Source organism: Zophobas morio, unplaced genomic scaffold (genome assembly GCF_036711695.1).
Source record: "Zophobas morio isolate AGI-343-1 ecotype UQ-CSIRO unplaced genomic scaffold, CSIRO_AGI_Zmor_V1 ptg000007l, whole genome shotgun sequence".
NCBI lineage: Eukaryota > Metazoa > Arthropoda > Insecta > Coleoptera > Tenebrionidae > Zophobas > Zophobas morio.
This window is the reverse complement of record NW_026972112.1, coordinates 9,425,400-9,444,621: the sequence shown is the minus strand read 5'-3', so window position 1 is coordinate 9,444,621 and position 19,222 is coordinate 9,425,400. Positions and strand designations below refer to the sequence as shown.

Here is a 19,222-nt window from a genome sequence, read left to right as displayed (position 1 = left end):
GCCGCATCAGTCCTACGTCACACTCGTTCGTTAGTCGTTGCCTCGATCAGCCCGCCAGCAGCCGTTGTTCGTTAAAGCCAGTGTCAAGTGAAAGCGCGGCTGAGGCGGCATTGGACGCAGTATTTGGGATGAAATAATTCCCTCTGTGATCTGCGAAGCTCGATATTTTTATTGGTGTTGACCGGGAATTTAATACACGATGTTCCAAAACGTATGTCGTGTGTGTTCGTGCACAAAGGACTTGGTCTGGGTATTTGATGAAAAAATTGCCGCTAATATGACGGAAATTATCAAAGTCACCTGCGGCGTAGAGGTACGTTTTTTTGAATGTTTATTTATGGATGTAATGTCAACTTAGCCGTGGAAATTTATGTGGACCGAGTGTAAGGTCAGCCGCGTTGGATGACGGGAAATGGGCGGGGCGTTCGATAGGAATGGTGGGGGGAGGTCCATAATGAGAACTTTTATTCACCTTCTGCCCAAATGGTTACATAGATTTTTCAATAGTAATAAAATCTCTTTTTATTTAAATAGTACACCAAAAAGATGATATTTTGCATTTTGAAGTGGTACTTCAATAAAAAGTTTGGATGTTACGTTTTAGTATTGCAATATGTGTATTAACCAGAGAATGAAATGTAAACAAGTGTTTATCTTGACGTATTTGACCATTTATTATAAAATCGTCAACATTTTGAACAACGCGATTTTTGCGGGATTTTTGTGTTCTATTTTCGTCTTTGGCGGTTCATTATCAGAGTCCGAACGTCTGTGAGAGAAAAGGCAACGTGCCAGTGCAGTGGTGCACTTGAACCTTGTGTCGGAATGATTAACCTTCCGATGACTTAACTACTGTACACAAAAATATTAGTTTTCGTTCAAAGTCACGCATATCCAGAGACATTCATACCCCACATTAGATATTAAACGCAAGGATCATCGTATTACAAACTCAGTTTTGTGGAGAAAAATTTTGCGACAACAATAATTGCTAACGTACATAATCTTAATTCAGGCTACTTAGAATATAACCTAACTTTCACCAAAAGCAGCGAGCCAAAGGATAACTAAAAGGTTACTCGCATTTGTCTGGGCTTGGTCATTGTGGTTCAAAGTAGTTTTTTCGCTCCCTGGAATCGAATTTTCATACTTTCAGGACAAAAACGGGAGTACAATTCGTGACGTCCCTTGTAAGATTCATCTTTGTAATTAACCAACTTCCCTGTCAATATATCTTTGGAGGTTTTAGGTGCACTCACAGGTACCTTTCTTTTGGAAACGGGATAGTGGTGTTATGTGAAAATCGTATAGGTACCCTTAAGAATTTCCGTGGTCAAGTCATTCAAAAAAGAACTGAAAGCAATTGTTAATGGTTAGAATAGCGACATAACACATTTTAAACGTTTAAATGTCGTCTATTAAAACATTATTGGGTATTAATGCTATAATTTTGTTTCTACGACGTAAAATCCGCCATTGAGATTCGGCTCCTATCCTCAGGGTGGCTATCCGACGTACATTCCTCGAATATTTGAATTACGTTTCTTTCATGTGTGAAAAACACGACAAGACACCTCGGGGTAGCCCTTCTGGGTAGATACACGAAGTATTATCAGATTTCGAGTTTATCCACTAATTTTAGCCGATGGCCACCACATCATACTAGGACTCGTCTAGGTCGTTCGTGTTCCCACTATTTGCAACATTCTTACTCACCATACCCCCATTTTTTACCTCACCATAAATTTTCTTGCATGTCAATAATTTATTTTTTGTGTTGTCTTGAAGGCTCATGGAAGTTCAATCTTACTTGGCGGTTATGTGGCGATAAAGTTTTAGGTCTTTGTCAGGAGATCGTTGTCCCTTCTGCAAATTTAACCCACAACATTCTTGTGCCCTTATTTTTTCTCATACAAGTTTTCACGTGGTCCTTGTTTACATGGGAGCAATGTTGCCAAACGTAGCGGAATTCCGCTACCAGTGTCTTAATTTTGACCAAAGAGTGGCACAAAAACTTCAAAATGTAACGGAATTTTGCAGCCATGATAATGAGAATAATTAATAACATTTGCAAATTTTATTTTATTGAAAAATTGCTGGATGTATGTTGTTGCTTTAACGGTGGCTGGCGTAGGTGCAACCCCCCCCCCCCCCCCTCCTGTCGGCAATGTGCTGGTTGACTGTAACGGTGCGTAGGGGAATTTTCGGCAACGCGTGGGGGAATGAATTTCACTCTGGCAACACTGTATGAGACCTGTACTATTTAATTATACATTGACGAATGTTAACATAATCTCACTTTAAAGCCTATGTTACCGTAAATGCGACGCGATACCTCGAAATATGACGTAGGGGTTTGCGATGGCAAAAATATTTGCAATACTAGATGACCTGACCTGACCTGACCTGACTGGCACTATTTAATTACACGTTGACGAATGTTAACATAACCTCACTTTTCCGTATTTCACTTTAAAGCATATGTTACCGTAAATGCGACGCGATACCCCGAAATGTGACTTAGGGGTTTGCGATGCCAAAAATATTTGCAATACTGGATGAATCACCATTACCCTTATGACATACTAGAATAAGAAACTCGTACAGGTGAGGATGACTAAGAAATTCAAAGATTACGAATTACTTATAGCAAACATATTTTAGCTTGCTATATAAATACGTTTCCAAACTAAATTCATTGAACGCCCTCTTACGAACCCAATAAATTTGTTGTTCGTAGTAATTAGCAGAAAGGTATCCCCGAACATAACCTCACTTTTCCGTAATTAATGTTATAATATAGAACAGTAAAACGAAACGTTACCACAACACCGATAACACAGTGCACTCGTTCAACATTTGGCAACGCCGCTAGGCTGCCGATTTGATCGGAGCCCGTTTTCCGTTAACTAATACAAAGCGAAGTGAGCAACAAGCAAATTAGAAACCGAGATATGTACGACTAAATGTACGGTGCGTAAAGTAGCAGGTTTTTACGTTTGGGTGTGAATATTTTTTCGGTATTTGCTTAAACTAAATCCGCAATGTTGCAAAACGTCTGTCGATTGTGTTTGTGTGAACAGGACCTCGTCTGGGTCTTTGACGAGAAAATCTCCCATAACATGAAGGAAATTATCAGTCACCTGTGGTGTCGAGGTATGTAAGTGGGAATTGGATTTTTTCGTCGATTTTGAAGGAAATCGAGGTGGCTGGGGAATAATCGAGCGAGTTCTGCGGGTCGGGTGGAGACTGGAAGTGGGCGGAGCGTGTGAAAGGTGTGGTAGGGGTAACGATACAGTGAGACCGATAACGCTATTGATTCAGAATCAAGGTTATGACAGTTTTTTTTTACTTTCCGATCGTAAACTGAGGGAGTATTGTAATAGGATCCATCGGGCGAATGACTATTTCCATGTTTTCTTGAGGTTTCATGACCCCTAGAGTATGAAAAAGTAGGTCTCGCGTTTCCGTCAATCGGTCGTCGTCTGTCTCGATTTTTATATTGCACCCATTTCTTGTAAAATTTTATTTGCATCTTAGGAACATGTGGGAAAACCGTAATCAAAATTTATTTAATGCTCTTATACACCATCTAGCGAAAAGTAGCACGTAGTCCAGACCTAACCTCACTTTGCCGTAATTGCTGTGAGTGTGACTGCGCATGTGCTACTGCAATGCGCGACAAATGAGGGACATCGTCGCATCGCTTTACTGCAATTTCGTTGCGACAAACGCTGTGTCACGCAGTCGTCGCGGCGTGGCAACACCGCATCCGGCCTACGTCACACTCGTTCGTTAGACGTTACCTCGATCAGCAGCCGTTGTCGCTTAAAACCAGTATCAAGTGAAAGCGTTTTAAGACAGTATTGGACGTGTATACGTTGAAATAAGTCCGTCTGTGCACTGTGAAACCTCATATCTCTATTGGTGTTGACCTGGAATTTAATACACGATGTTCCAAAACGTCTGTCGTGTATGTTCGTGCACAAAAGACTTGGTCTGGGTATTTGATGAAAAAATTCCCGATAATATGACGGAAATTATAAAAGTCACTTGTGGCGTAGAGGTACGTTTTTTATACATATATTCATTTGTATGTATTATCGAGGTGGCTGTGGAAATTTATGTACAGTAGCGGTCATTTCTACGGAACCACTCGATAAAAAGTCAAGTTGGTAGCTCTGTCATCTAGTACTTTACGCCGAACGCGGTTGGTAGCGGTAGTTGATATGGCAATCGAAACTAGCACAACACGAATGTTTCGGTTGCCCTCAGTTATGCCGCACTGTATCCCGTGCAGACTGTATGTTCTGTTCATCTATTTATTAAAATAAAATATCTACATTGACAACGGGGCCATCTAACCTGTCAAATTTTTGACACATATGTTTTCCCCCAGAAACCCGTCAAGGTCGCTTACACCAAACAAATTTTGAAAATTTACACTAGGGAGTGGTTCTATAGAAAAGATCGCGACTTTATACGGAATGTCAGGCTAGCTGTTTTGAATGATGGGAAATGGCAGGGTGGTACCCATATGGTACCCCTGTTGGGATAGAAAGAGCGATAACGGTCGGCGAGCTTGACCATGGTCGACACGTTATGTTTTTTTTTTTTTTTTGTTTAATATATTATTAATTATAAGTGTGCAACATGAATGTCCCGCCGTACCATGCTACAATAATAATGAAGGAAATTTGCGTAAAAATGTCCTTGAATACAAGTGGTCAAAAATGTCAACATTATAGGTTAGATTCTGTGACTTTGTTTTTTAAATATCAGAAAAAATGTACGTCAAACGTCATTCGGTAGTTGATTCCTGGAACTGGTAACATTTACTGCGAAAAATTTCTACCATAGGTCGTGACCTAACTTAATAGTATATTTAAGTACCACATGGTGGCGGTCATGTTAACCTCACACTAATGTGACTCGATCTTAAAATGTGTGGCAAATAGTAATTTTTACGAAATAGAAATATATCCTTGTTCTTCTTACGATCCGTGTTTTTGACGGCAGGTATTTTTTACTTCCAGTATGGCGATCCTTTTACTGTCATTTGGCTGTCAATTTTCTTGTTGGTAACACGTCCTCCACGACTATCTGCCGGTTGCCGATGACGCTTTCTCGTTGTATAGGGCTGGAGTTAGTTTTGTAACCGGAATAGTGTTCTCTTCGGTCCGTTGACCCGATAATTCCAGTAGTTTGTCTAGAATTATAAGAATTTTATGGACTTCCAGAGTTGATTCGTTTTACAGACCTTTTCGAACCGCATCTTTTCCAAGAAATTTCTACCTGCCTGTCAGACTGCCCGGCGTGGGGCGTACTTGGGTGCAGTAAATATCGGCTTTCCCCTGACAGGCGCTTTAGTTGCACAATAAAACTGACGACAGGGCTGTAAAACAAATTAACTTTGGGAGTCCATGAAATTCTTATAATTCTAAACAAACTTTACAATCTGTCGGAACCTCAAATCGTAAACAGAAGGACTCTATGTTATTTTTTCGTCTCTGATAATCAGGCTCCGGATGAGTGCGGGCGAAAACGCAAAGTGCCAGTGCGGTGGTGGAATTCAACCTCCTGTCGGAATGATTAGCCTTCTGGTGATTAACTACTGTACAGATGGGGCTATTAATAATGACTGCCTCCTGCGGCCATGGTTCTAACAATCGACTGCCGAAAGTATCCGAACCTTTCGAGAAAGGGTAGGCTATTTTAAACTGCAAACACAGACCTGCATTTATCGAGATCCAGCTTTCTCCAACAGCTCGGGTGCTTCCGGCAGGCCATGTCTAGGACCATGGCTGCGGGAGGCGATCATTATTAATGGCCCCGTCTGTACAAAAAAGGTTATTCAGCGGCGCTTATATTACACATTAGGTATTAAACTCGGTCATCGCATTACAAATTCTGTTTTATGGACACAAATTTTGGGACAACAATAATTGTTAACGTACACAGCCTTAATTCAGGCTACTTACAATACAATCTAACCTTCACCAAATCCAACGAGGACGCGAGTCTTTGGACAACTTTAACGTTATTCGTATTCCTCCGGAGTCCGCTCATTATGCTTCCAAGTAGTTTTTCACCCTCCGGAATGGAATTTTTATGCTTCCGAGGCAAAAAGGGATATAACTCGTGACGTTTCTTGTAAATTTCATCTTTGTAATTAACCAACTTCCTTGTCAACATATCTTTAGAGCAGTAGAGTCGTTAGTAAGGTTAAGAATCTCTATGGCCAAGTCATTCTACTGCTACGATTCTGACGGTAGCTATCCAACGTACATTCCTTCAATATTTGAATTAGTTTCTTTCATTTGCGAAAAATATAACACATCTCGGAGACTGGTCTTCTGGGTAGTTACACGAAGTATTATAATCCCCACAATTCGACCTTCTCCAGGAATTTTACCTGATGGCTACCACATCGTATTGGGACTCGTCTAGGTTATTGGTGTTCCTATTTGCTGCGCTGTTTTACTCTGTACCCCTATTTTTACCTCACCATAAACCTTCTTGCATGTCAATAATTTATTTTCTGTAATGTCTTGAAGACCAATGGAACTTCAACCTTACTTGTGGGTCTTCCTCTCAGAAGATCGTTGTCCCTTCTAGGTATTTTCAGTTTTTCTGAGATAATAAGTTAAATTTAACTCAGAACTTTCTTGTGGTCTTGTTTTTATCTATACTCATAATTTCTCATGAGGTACCTGTATGCGTAACGATTGCACTCTTTATTTACACATTTACGAATGCTAAAATAACCTCACTTTCCCGTCTTTCACTTGAGAGCAAGCGTAAACCTAAATACGGTGCGGTAAAACATCAAAATACCCGTGAATATGATGTAGGAGTTACCGATTACAAAAATATTCGCAATATTGTAGGAATCACCATTAACCCCCATAACATACTAGAATAAGAAACTCGTATCTGTGAGGATGAGCAAGAAATTCGAAAATTGAAAATTACATATAGCAGACATATTTAATCTTGCCGTATTACTTTTCGAAAATAAATTTATTGATTGCCCAGTTACGAACCAAACAAATGTGTTGTTCGTAATAATTCAGAGAAAGATATTACTGAACATAACCTCACTTCTCCACAATTAATATTAATCTGGGCACTATAGAACAGTGAAACGAAACATTACCGCAGGGCCCGATGTCACAGACCATTCGTTCTACATTTGGCAACGCCGCTGCGCTGCAGTCTTGATCGGCGCCCGCTTTCCGTTAGCACGTTCAAAGCGAAAGTGGGCGACAAGCAAATCAGAGCCCAGCCATCTACAACAAAATGTTCGGTGTCTGAAGCAGTAGGTTCTTACGCTCGGGAACGGATACTTTTTCGGTGTTTAATGTGTTAAAAAATTACGCAATGTTGCAAAACGTCTGTCGACTGTGTTCGTGCACACAGGACCTCGTCTGGGCCTTCAACGAGAAAATCTCCTATAATATGAAGGAAATTATCAAAGTCACTTGCGGTGTCGAGGTACGTACGTGGGAATTTATTATTTTGTTGATTTTGAAGGATATCGAGGTGGCTGGGGACACGAATCGAGCGGGTTATGTGGGTCGGGTTGGGACTGGAAGTGGGCGGAGCGTGTAAAAGGAGTGGTAGGGGTAACGATATAGCGAAAACCGATAATGCGATCGATTCGGGACGAAGGTTATGGTATTTTTTTACTTTTCAAGCGTAAACCAAGGAAATATTGTAATAGGGTCCATCCAGCGAATCAATACTTCCATGGTTTTTCGACGTTTCATGAGTCCTGGAGTATGAAAAAGTAGGTCTTGCGTTTCCATCTATCTCTCGTCTGTCTCGATTTTTATTAGACAGATAATCTCAGAAACTACTGCACCGATTGTTGTAAAATTTTATTTGTATTTTAGGAACATGCTGTGGTAAACCGGGTAACCAAAATTTGTTTAATTAACCTAAGCCTAGTAATTCGTTAATCAAATTATATGTTTTTATCCAGAGTACTTCCATTTATGTGACATTTAGCTGGAAATTAAGATGCTGTAATTTTGCTCTTTTATGTTACGCCAAAATGTATCTAGACATCCCCACCAAAAATTTGATGACGTCAATTCAAAATTTTGCATAGTAATTGCTATTTAAATTTATGAAATAACATATTCCTGGACTTGTGGTTTATGAATTCACCGTGATTTTTTATACAATACCTTCAGATGTTCCGGTGCTATCTCCTCATGGGGCACTTTTTTTTCTTATACGACTAGTATTACTGCCTATATTTTCTTAACGCAGGTACTTAGGGAAATTATCTTAAAATAAAATTTCGCAGTTCTGTCCAAATAATCTTCAACCAATTTTTTGACTCAGCAACTAGCCGTTTCTGGCATTTAGTTTCGTTAAAATGCATTCGACTTTATTTTTTGGACTTTTCATGCCACACGTCTGCATGTTTGCATATAACCCACGATGTGTTGATGATTCAAAATTTGCTGTTTGTTGAAAACTGAATTTTAAAATCATGTCAAGAGCGTTCGCCCTATATAAAAATAAATTTGGGAAACATGTGACGACTTGTGTGACCTTTTTTTAGACATATTGAAATATCTTTTCACTTTTGCCATTTTATCTAAAATATTGCCTCTACATTGGTACATCTGTAGTGTTATTATTAATATGCACACACATTTTAAGAGGCAAGAAAATATTTCTAAGTTTTGAACTTAAATCTAAATTATTATTTATTTGTTGACATTAATGCGTCTCTTCCGCTCTTGGAGGAATAAATCTATTCCCAACTCGGCTCGCCTTTTTATACAGGTCACTGCTCGCTCCGTTTCCGGACGAATACGCGAAAAAGCGGCAACACCGCACCTACCGCAGAAGGGACCAGACATGGCCAACAATGCGGGACACGTGGTAATCGGGCGAGCTGCAGGTAGCGAGGGTTTCGACGCGCCGACGCCCCGCAATAGCCTAGCGTGTTTTCTCCCTACCTAAATTACCGTCAGCCGTCAGCCGAGCCGTTGTTTTCGCGCCGAAAAGACGTCTCGCGTGCACTCGATTATGTTACTTTAATTGAAGTGCATCGTGTTTTTGTTTTGAAAATGGTGGAAAATGTGTGCAGGTTGTGCCTATCAACCGAAGATCTTGTGTGGATATTCGACCCGAAATCGATTGACGATAATTTGAGGGAGATCATAGAGGTTATGTGCGGTGTTGAGGTGCGTATTACTCACGTGTAATCAAAGGGGTTATGGGCGTTGTTAGTGATGTGTTGACCAATCGGAAAACGTTTTATGCTTGTGGGTCGTGCTTGTTGTAGTGGGATGGGCTTACGTTATCGTGAGTTTATGTGTAATCAAATTGAGTACCGTATTTCAATAATAATTATTTTTTTTACGAAATTCGAAACTATATATTTGGGGTTAGGGAACTACGTAAAATTTAGTGAGTTTGTTTTGTTAAATGTGGTTATCATTGTTGCGGTATTGAGCGATAAAGAAAAATTGACGTCAAACGATGCATGCAAAAAAAAGATGGATTACGTAGTGTTTATTGGAGTGTGAAATCGTTCTAAACGCCAAGCAAAAATAATTATACTACTTATCAAAGAAACTTCTGTTAATTTAACGCACACAAAGTATAGCTGGGAGGTTTTTTCTTTGTAAAGCACCGAACTCGTTCATATGTTTAGAACAACGCCCCAAAGCAACTTCGGTTTTTGAATTATGTTTCAGCAGCTTTTTCGTCTTTGATTTGTATAATTCTGAAAACAGCGTTTCCGGGTCTAATTTCGCTCTTAGATCTCAGCGATTTATTAATGAGTACACTGTAATTTTCATAAGGGTTTTGAATAATAACTCTTTGTGTACCACCAAAAACTCACAAAGTGCTTCTTCTACGGCGAAATTGCTTCATGATTAATTTTAATAAGCACTTTTGTCTTTTCATTTCCAGTAATCAGTTCATTGTTTGGCTTAAGGATATTTCAAACACGAAATCTCTCGTCGCTTTTATTTCTTCCATCATAAATTGTCAAATAATGTTAATGTGCGTTCAAATATGTAACTGTCATATTTGATTTTTAGATCAATTTTTTTCAGAAGAACTCGAAGCGATATTAATGTTCTCGAATATTCTTTGAGTGCTAGTTTTCTCTCGTTATCGCTAAAAATTCTTGGTGAAGTTTCGAGACTTTTTTAACATTTACCAAACCTTTTCAAATATTTAATAAAGCAGTCTAACAGAAAAGTCAAGAGTTTTGTTTAAAAAATCGTCTTTAGTTCGTCTTTTTGGATTTTGTTCTCCTTACAAACAATTTTTATATTCAAAACAATCTTTTAATCACGTCAATTATGATACTATCTACAGTCCGTAAACAATCACTTGATTGGACAGTCTAAAAAATTGTGATTTGGTGCCAGTGGTGCCAACTATAGAAACTTTGTGATGATTTAAAAATTTTGTAATTTGAACTCAACTTGTATGTTTTTGATTTCCTTGAGAATTTCTGCGAGTTCGGTTGAACTCATTTCTTATGAAAAAATAAAATTTTACTGTTTAACTAGCTCGCCAATTCACAAATTTTAATATTTAATTCTAAAAGTTATTAATAATTTGAAACCGGAGATGAATGAATTACGGAAAAAATTCTTCTGTCAAAATATAAAGCTATGTATGCAACTCCTACATAATTAGTAGAGAGCGGATCTTAGGGCAAATGCCTTTTCATATTTAAAACAGGCTTCCATGCGTTTCACAAAAAAATATTCTCATTTGAGCCTTATTTGTTTTTGTCTAATTGCATGTTCTGCAGTGTAATGCATATTTGCCTATTATTTATATTGCTTAAAATGCCTAAATCAGGCGATATTTCAAAAATTAAGAAATTAAAAAAATAATAATAAACCAGCTTTAGTGAAAATAATTCTGCGTTACAAAGAAACTTGTTTTGAATTACAAAAAGTAATGGATGGCTAAATTTGTAAAAGGATTAAACAGAAAGTTGAGCTATTTTTTCAAAACTTCTGCACATAGAAATACGAATATTTTCATTTTAGTTTATTAGATTTAATTTAAAGAATAAAATATTACAATTTTCTTATGAAGAATAAGCAACCCATCTGCAGCTTGACGGTTTTACAACGTTGCCTCACAAATCCGTACCTGAGTTGAGTACTTACATACTTCCTGTGTCCGTCTGTCTGCCGTCCCGGATTTTTATTAGACAGATAATCTTTGAAAGTACTGAACCGATTGTTGTGAAATTTTGTACTTATATTAGGAATATCATGTAGATGGTAATGGTAAATCATCCCCACCAAGAATGTGATGACGTCACTTCAAAATTGTACATAGTATACTATCCTCAAACATATTTGGCGTTTATGACTTCACACCAATTTGACTCCCATTATAATTCAATAGGCCGTCACAACCGGATGTCTTAAACCCGCTCACCAATACCTACCTGAAAAGACCTTTTCTGGTAAAAGCACAGGGCAGGACTGAGTTTTGCATTTACCGACAACTGCGCCTTTCGAGTTTTTTATTTTAAGTAAAAACAAAGTAACTTTGTACTCAATCATTTTTTATTACAGCACAACTATTTACTTATTAACTACTACTGCTTATTTATTGATCGAAATAGTCACTGTCATCATCACTCGACTCTTCTAAATTAATAATTAACGGTGTTATCAACCGTGCCCTGTACTGGTCTTCTTCTTTTGTGGAATGTCGTACACAATTGGCCCACATTTCGGCAGTTATTTTGGAAGCTTCTTCCCTAATTATGTCAATTGTTGCACTACTAAATTTTGGTGCCATATTATTCCTTCTTATATTATTTTTCATTTGCGACCAGATTAGTTCGATGGGGTTAAATATACAATAGTACGGCGGAAGTCTAATCACCCTAAATCCACGATCTCGCGCCATAGCATCTATTTTATATTGTTTCTCAAATTTTCGAGTGTGTAACACTTCTAATAATTGTGTCTTTGTGTAATTTTCTTCAAAGTATAAATCATGTTCTGTAAGGAAATTTTGAAATTTGAAAATTTTAACAAACAAAATTACACGAGTCCGGTCCTTCGCGTCTCGACCGTCCCCAGCACGTCGAAAAGGTCTTTTCAGGTAGGTATCGGTGAGCGGGTTTAAGACATCCGGTTGTGACGGCCTATTGAATTATAATGGGAGTCAAATTGGTGTGAAGTCATAAACGCCAAATATGTTTGAGGATAGTATAAATGAGTTTTAAATTGTATAAAATAATAATAGTCCTACACATCTAGTTTATGACTCTGAATTGAGTTTTTACCCGAAACGTCCAGATTTTTTGAAAAAAAATCTTAATTATGAAACACAGTAGTTTGCAATTTAATTTAGAATCTGCAAAACTGAATGCTTTAAAATCTTGCAGATGATTTACAGTTATGATAAGCATGATAAATTTTTATTCAAAATATATTTACTTGTCCCCTCCAAAAAATTGAGGACGTCAGCTCAAAAGTTTGTCGAATAAATCCTATCTAAAATGTACAAAATATGATGACTCTGTACCTGTGATTTATCATTCCATTCATGTTTTAGTTTTGCTTAACAGGTCGCTCAAAAAATTAATGATTGAGTCAATTTATTTTATTGATTAAATCAGAAATAGTTAACTCCATTTTCCCGAAAATTTGGAGATACAACACTGTTAAAAATAAAATCTAATGTTTTATATAATAAGCGGAAGTCGAAGCATTAAAAAAGTGGACGACCATCGGTATTATTTGCAGTTTCTCTGTTTGACTCGCACGTTTACAATCTCAACAAGTGTTACCGCTTGTTGTCTTTAATTAAGAATGCTTATACATAAATGATTTTGAGTCGCCTCTGCTGCTACACGCGGCATACGTGAGTAAACTGTTTCGTTATTTTATTGATTATAAATCAATATTCAAGATGACCCACTTCGTTTTCCCGAAAATTTGGGCATACAGTACTTTTATTTTTAGTATTACACTACATCTATCCAAACTGATATACGTGTCCTTGCAAAAATGTTGTCATGTAAGAACAAAAAAAAACACTAATAATAGGCATGCAGTCATGTTTCCGACAGATAGGGAAGTACTGTCTAAACTCTTAGACTAATGTTTTATATCTGTATTATGGGATTAAGCCCATACCTTATATGTTTTGAGTTAAAAAATGTCCCGGTACATGTTTTTTCAAATAAAGTTTTTACGTTTTAGTTGAAGATTTCGAAAAGAATAATACACAAAGGGCTAAGTAATTATTTTTATTACCAGGCGCTGTGGACAAAAGTACAAGTGCATTTCCAGCGTTTTCTTCAAAAATCGTACCCATAGAAGCAGTTTACACAGTAGCGAATAGGAGTACTAAATTCTAAGCACATGAGATACTTTTTTTGTTGGTACCAATAAATATAAAATAAAAAATATCTAATTTGTGCCTTATTAAGACTTTACAAAACGAATGTAAAAAATAAGATATGTGCAAAGTGTTTTTTTATTTTTTTTTTCGTTTAACAACTGACCTTCGTTGGATGTGACAAGTAGTGAAAAGATATACATCGGCAAAATAGAACCAAAATACTGTAAAAAAAAACATGGTTTCGACATATACATATACACAAAAAAGACGCTAGCGTTTTACCATCTACACGATATTCTTAAATCACATGAAATTAGACATCTCGATATTAAGGATAAACAAGCAAGGCGGATTCATAAAGCACAACTACAGGAGTATGTTATTTTATAAAAATTTAATAGCATTTACTGTGCCAAATGTTGAGCTGACGCATCAAATTCTTGGTGACGTTGATCAGACAAATTTTGGTTGACGTTTTACCATCTAGCAACAAAGTTTCAGAGGGTGTCTGTCTCATAAAAATCGACATTGACAGACGAAAACGGAGACCCATTTTTTCGTAATCTAGGGGTCATGGAAACGAAAATTAAACCAATCATGACGTACGAAAAAACACGCTTCTTGAATAAATTAGGTAACATGATGATTCACGTCACGTAAATTTTAACACATAATAAATGTTGAACGAAAGTGAAAGTTTGCGTTAGTTTAAATTAATGTAAATTTTGCCCAATATGTGTTTTATTAGCATTTCACAGCTCGTGGAATACGCAAACGCAGATAAGGTTTGAACAATTTTGTAGTTTTTACGTTTTTATAACTAATAGTCAGATATCCGGAAACAACGAGAAACTTAATCGTCGTCGGAGAGGATAGCTCATCGACTTTATCGACATCGGTATACGCTATAAACGGAAACAGTCGACTTTGATTTGTCTGGGTCAGGTAGAAGTTAACCTAATTTGTATACTATATAAGTAATTTTTTGTATATTAGTGTACGCATAACGTTAACAAAAATTTTACTGCAATATGGATGTTTAACAAGAACGCATAACTCTATAAAGAGATCCCAAATAAGTTGGATCCCGTGCAACGGATGTAATTTTAAAATTTAAATGTACGGCCAAACATTGGAATTGATATTTCACTGCAAAAAGATATTTGCAAGTACATTGTACAGGATTTCTATAAGTGATTATAGGGTCGCAGTAGGTCATGTAAACCTGCCGCCTCTCAGATTTAACTGTACGGAGATCCGTACAAAGTGCCCAAGGACGCATGACAAAGATCACACATGTGTATAACTGGTTGCCTAAGCGCTTCGTATGTTTTTAAATAATAAAACTTATTTCTTACGATAAAAAGAAACAAATTTATTGCGATTAAACATTGCAGTAAATGTTGAAAATGGTCCTCATTCTGTTCAAGATACATATTCACTCTCTTTTTAATTTTAAAAGTGTTCTGTAACATCCTTTCGTCAATACTTTGGACCCGTTGTTCAATTATTTAATTCTGCTCAAGTCGTCTCAAATCATCAACAATTTCCTCAGATGAAGTCTTCCACCAGATTTCTCTTTTTTGATACTGCCAGTTCGAACAAATCTGTTGATTACATTGTTGTGGGCCTTTAACGATGTTTCTTGAATTATTAAATCACGGTATTTAGCCAGATATTCTTGCTTACAAGCGGTTACAGAATACACGTACTCTTCGTTTACGAAGTCCCATTGCGATAACAAGATATAACGATGAAAGTGTATGTGAATAAGCGACAACAACTTGACTCATGTAATACAGTTCGCCAAATAATTGATCGATACCCTACCGCGCCTTTCTTTAGTAGTAAGCTACTGGATCCGTATTTAAAGTTATCAAAATGTCATCTAAAGGTTATTGTCACTGCATACGTGGGTAAATTTTCTCTATTGGTTCTTTTAACGTCGCCCAAATGGATTACTTGAATAATTTTGATGCCATATTCAGCTAAAAATAGATATAGCAGCAATTTGGGCTTACTGAAAAGCCGATTAATCCCCCTTTCCATTTAGGGCAACTCAGAGCTAAGCTTAATATCGATCGATACGTCACAGAGTTTCTACCAGCACTAAGATTTCCTTTTTTTTGCAGATATCCAGGACCGACACCGTTACCCAAATGGTGTGCAGTACCTGCTGCCAAGTTACCATAAAAATGTACCAATTCCGCACAAAGTCCATCAAAAACGACAAAGATTTAAAGGTATTTACTCCACTTAATTACAGTAACCCTAGTTTTTGACCCAATGTTTCTTTCGTAGGCTAGATGTGCGGGGTATAACATTGCCCAACTGACGAGTGCTGGATCTACTCAAAATAACAAACCGGATACTCCTTCCAGCAAATCCTCTACTCCCACACCCCCACATATCACCATAAAACAAGTCCCGTCGATCCCGGAGAGGTATAAGTTCGCCCACCCTTCAGTCAAGGAAATCGTCAAGAAAAACCCCAACATCAAACTGCCGAACAACTGTCTGAAGTCACACATCGGTGCCTACATTACGCTACTAACCGATGAGGTCGACGAATATTTCAAAGAGAGGAACATGACTGATGCCGACATTGCGAAAGTAAAAGCCGAAGCGTATGAGTTGGCGTTTCCAAAAAAGATTTCCGTGCCAAAGAAGCGGAAAAAACCCACTCAGAATGAAAAGAGAGAAAGAACCGTTAGTCCTCTCAATAACAGTAAAAGAGTGAGGTTAAGTACCGATTCGAGTGATAAAATGAGTATATGTTCCGACGATACCACCTTGCCGGGTAAGGAGAATCTTAAAAACACCGTCAACGAAACGCTAAAAAGGAGCAAAGAGGATACGCATAATACCTCTGTCAAAATTCGGAAGGTTTCCCAAACTGACAATGGCAAGCCCAAACCCGATGAGGCTTCCCGGAAGCTCAGTGACTCTGTTAGTATAACGTTAAAATCGTTACTCACTGTTGAACCCACCAAAAAGAAAGCATCGTCAGAGGAAGAGATTACCTTAAAATCCATCCTTCAGAGTCAAAAAGAACAAGTTGCTGTAAGACGTGTCGCTGACGATAACGACGACATTATAGACGTGGAAGGTCCGCCATCTCCAGCACCGTCTGCAGCCTCCTGTCATACTCCTAGCAACAAGGAAACCCCTCGACCAAAGTCGGCAGCACAGAAAAAATCAAATAAAACCGATGAAAACGGTGCCAAAACAGTCCCCGACGAAGACTTTCAGTTGTTCACTTCACGGCCATTCCTTAAAGACGGACTTCCGAAGACGGTAATAGTGAATGGTGAACCGGTGATCATTTCAGATTCCGAAGACGAGAACAATGAAGGCAGAGACATGAGTGACGCAAGTGACCCGATCGTTTTCGACCTTGATAGCCGTAGTTCGACGAATTCGAGGTACAGCGATGCCGATAAAACTACGTTTACGGAGGCGCTACGACTGGCCCCGAAAGCACCCGACGGGGGTAACCAACCTGATTTTTCTTTGGTTTCCGTCGCAAACAAAACGCAAAACCTGTACACGTGTCGAGTATGTGATTCGCAACACCCGAGTCTAAAGGAACTGAAGTATCACGAGAGACGAACCCACACAAAGTGTCCGTTTTGTAACAAAAGGTTTCGCACGTTGGCGAACAGGGACGAACACGTTAGTAATAGCTGTGCGATAAATCGAAGCCCGGTTAAGTTGAAACAAGCGCGGTTGGAATTAACGAGGGTAGATGAACTTGAAGAAATAACAAAAAAGTATGCTAGCGCGTTCGAGGACTTCGCTAAGAGTGATACGGAGGAAGAAAAAACTGAAAGAACTCGCGTGGAGGTAACGAATGAAGATATTGATCACAGTCAGTTTACGACTGAAGAAATCCCTAGAAAAGCAACAAGTGAACCAAAGACAAATGAAGAAAATCTTAGTAAGGAGAGAAAAAGCGGAGGAAGTCGGAAGGAAGGTGATATTGGCAAGGAGAAGGAGAAAGCGGGGGTATCCGAAGCCACAAAACCGGTTCATAAACCAAAGAAAAAGGTCAATGACGCTCCCGTGGACTGCGACGCGGCAACAGCTGACGCTATTAGTGAATTGGAACAATTTTTGAATTACGCGGAAATTATACCTGTAAATGATAAACGAAGTCCCAGTGGACATGCAAAGAGTATTCACGAACCGATTTCTCGGAGTGACGACGTGATCTGCATTTCCGATGAGGAATCTGAGGAAAATCAAAGTGCACCCCTGGAAAAACAACCCATACAAGAAAATCAGACAACGTCGAAGGAACAGGAAAGTGAGCCTCAAGATAAGCAGCCTGAATTTCAACCAGACATGGAAGGTAGCGAACTGACAATTAATGTTGTGAATAGTGAAATTTTGAACGACATCAACATCCACGATAACGATTTCAACGTGTTGAAGGCGATATTGTACAAAAACTGGAAACGGTTGAAGGCGATGAAGAAAAATAAGGAGAACCAAATCAAGGCGAGCTTGAAGGATAGTCCAATCGTGGATGGTAATTCCAGCCGAATGAAGATTTTTAAAAATTTGCGGCAATTCTTGCATAAGTACAAAATCCCAATCGAGGTGAAATATAGTCCCACGGTTTCGGTGCAATATAAACCGACCACGCCACCGCCCCAGATTCGCATGACCGGCATGTGGTCAAATTTGGTACCACAGCAGCTGAAACCTTACAATGTTACTGTGCCAGTCACGAATGCTCCAACGGTAGCGAAACCTACCGCTTACACGGTCCTTAACGGCCAGATAGGTCTGGGTATGAAACAGATGTTTCAAACCGTTCCGGTAAGCGGCGCAGCTCGCCAGGCTATGATTTCGAACACCGGTCCGCAGCAACTCCAGCCTCAGATAACCAATGTTGGCACCGTCCAAGATAGCAGTGTGACCACCACGAATCTCATACTTTCGTCGGCTAGCAGCCATTCTTTGATTCTCAAAGGGGCTCCAACTTTGACTACTACCAGTGCTCCCTTCACAAACTATATTGTCGTGCAGAGTGCAGCTGTGTTGCCCACCGCGCAATTGCCCACTACACAAGGGCCTCTTCCTGTGATAGAATCGGTTACGAGTGCGGTGGATGGGACTACACCGGATCAGCCGTCGTTGAGTGCTGTAGCGCAGCTCGAATCGATCACAAACTCATTAATGCCAAATAGTCAACCGACTGATGCTGTTGTGACTGTGGCTAATGTGAACAGCGAGATTGTGACCGTGGCCAATCTGAGCACCGAGGTTGTGACTGTACCTAATGTAGACAAGCAAATTGTAGTAAGTGAGGTGCAAAGTACGAGTACCACGCAAAGTGCAAAGTCGACGATACAGCCGGCGATAAGAGTTAGGAATCTCAAGGAGTTGTCGTAAGGGCAACGTATTATATTTGTACGCTTAAGTTTAGTTACTTATTTCTATTCTAATCGTAATTAGTAAAAATTTCGGTTTTGTTTAATTTTCTGGTTTCTTTTGAATGTACTTTGTTTTTTGGTGAGTTATCTGGACGTAATAAACGTTGGGCCGCGTGAATAGTGTTTTTGTGGTGTATTAAAGGTATTATTAAAGGTAAGATTGGTGGAAATATGTTGGGCGTAACACTAGTTCAAGTCCCCTGCGTGGAAACTTGGGTCTTGATAATGAAGTGATTATATATAGTTAGTGACCCGGTACTAAGCATAGTATAAGGGTAAGTGATATGCAGTAAATATTTATTTTGTAATTAAAAATGATAATAAAACTCCCTCCTAAAAATTTCCCTTATTACCTTGATACAAGTGAGAATGTTGGAAACAGAGTATTGCATTTATTACAAAGG

The 19,222-nt window shown here is 38.6% G+C and overlaps 1 protein-coding gene across 9 annotated transcripts in view; it reads left to right on the top strand.

Moving 5' to 3' along the window:
- LOC135124452 (uncharacterized) overlaps window positions 1-18,936 on the top strand; it is a 36,038-nt gene extending 17,102 nt beyond the window's left edge. For 5 of the 9 annotated variants that reach the window (XM_064049520.1, XM_064049514.1, XM_064049516.1 and 2 more), the window contains exons 2-3: window positions 15,507-15,617; window positions 15,676-18,936. In XM_064049520.1, the coding sequence (XP_063905590.1) occupies window positions 15,534-15,617; window positions 15,676-18,777 (3,186 nt within the window). In that variant the 5' untranslated portion in view covers window positions 15,507-15,533 and the 3' untranslated portion in view covers window positions 18,778-18,936. Of the gene's footprint in view, window positions 1-94; window positions 314-3,921; window positions 4,067-7,278; window positions 7,498-9,020; window positions 9,210-15,506; window positions 15,618-15,675 lie in introns of those variants that run through there. The other 4 variants (XM_064049515.1, XM_064049519.1, XM_064049518.1 and 1 more) reach the window with 4 other exon arrangements.
- Window positions 18,937-19,222: the final 286 nt, after the last annotated feature.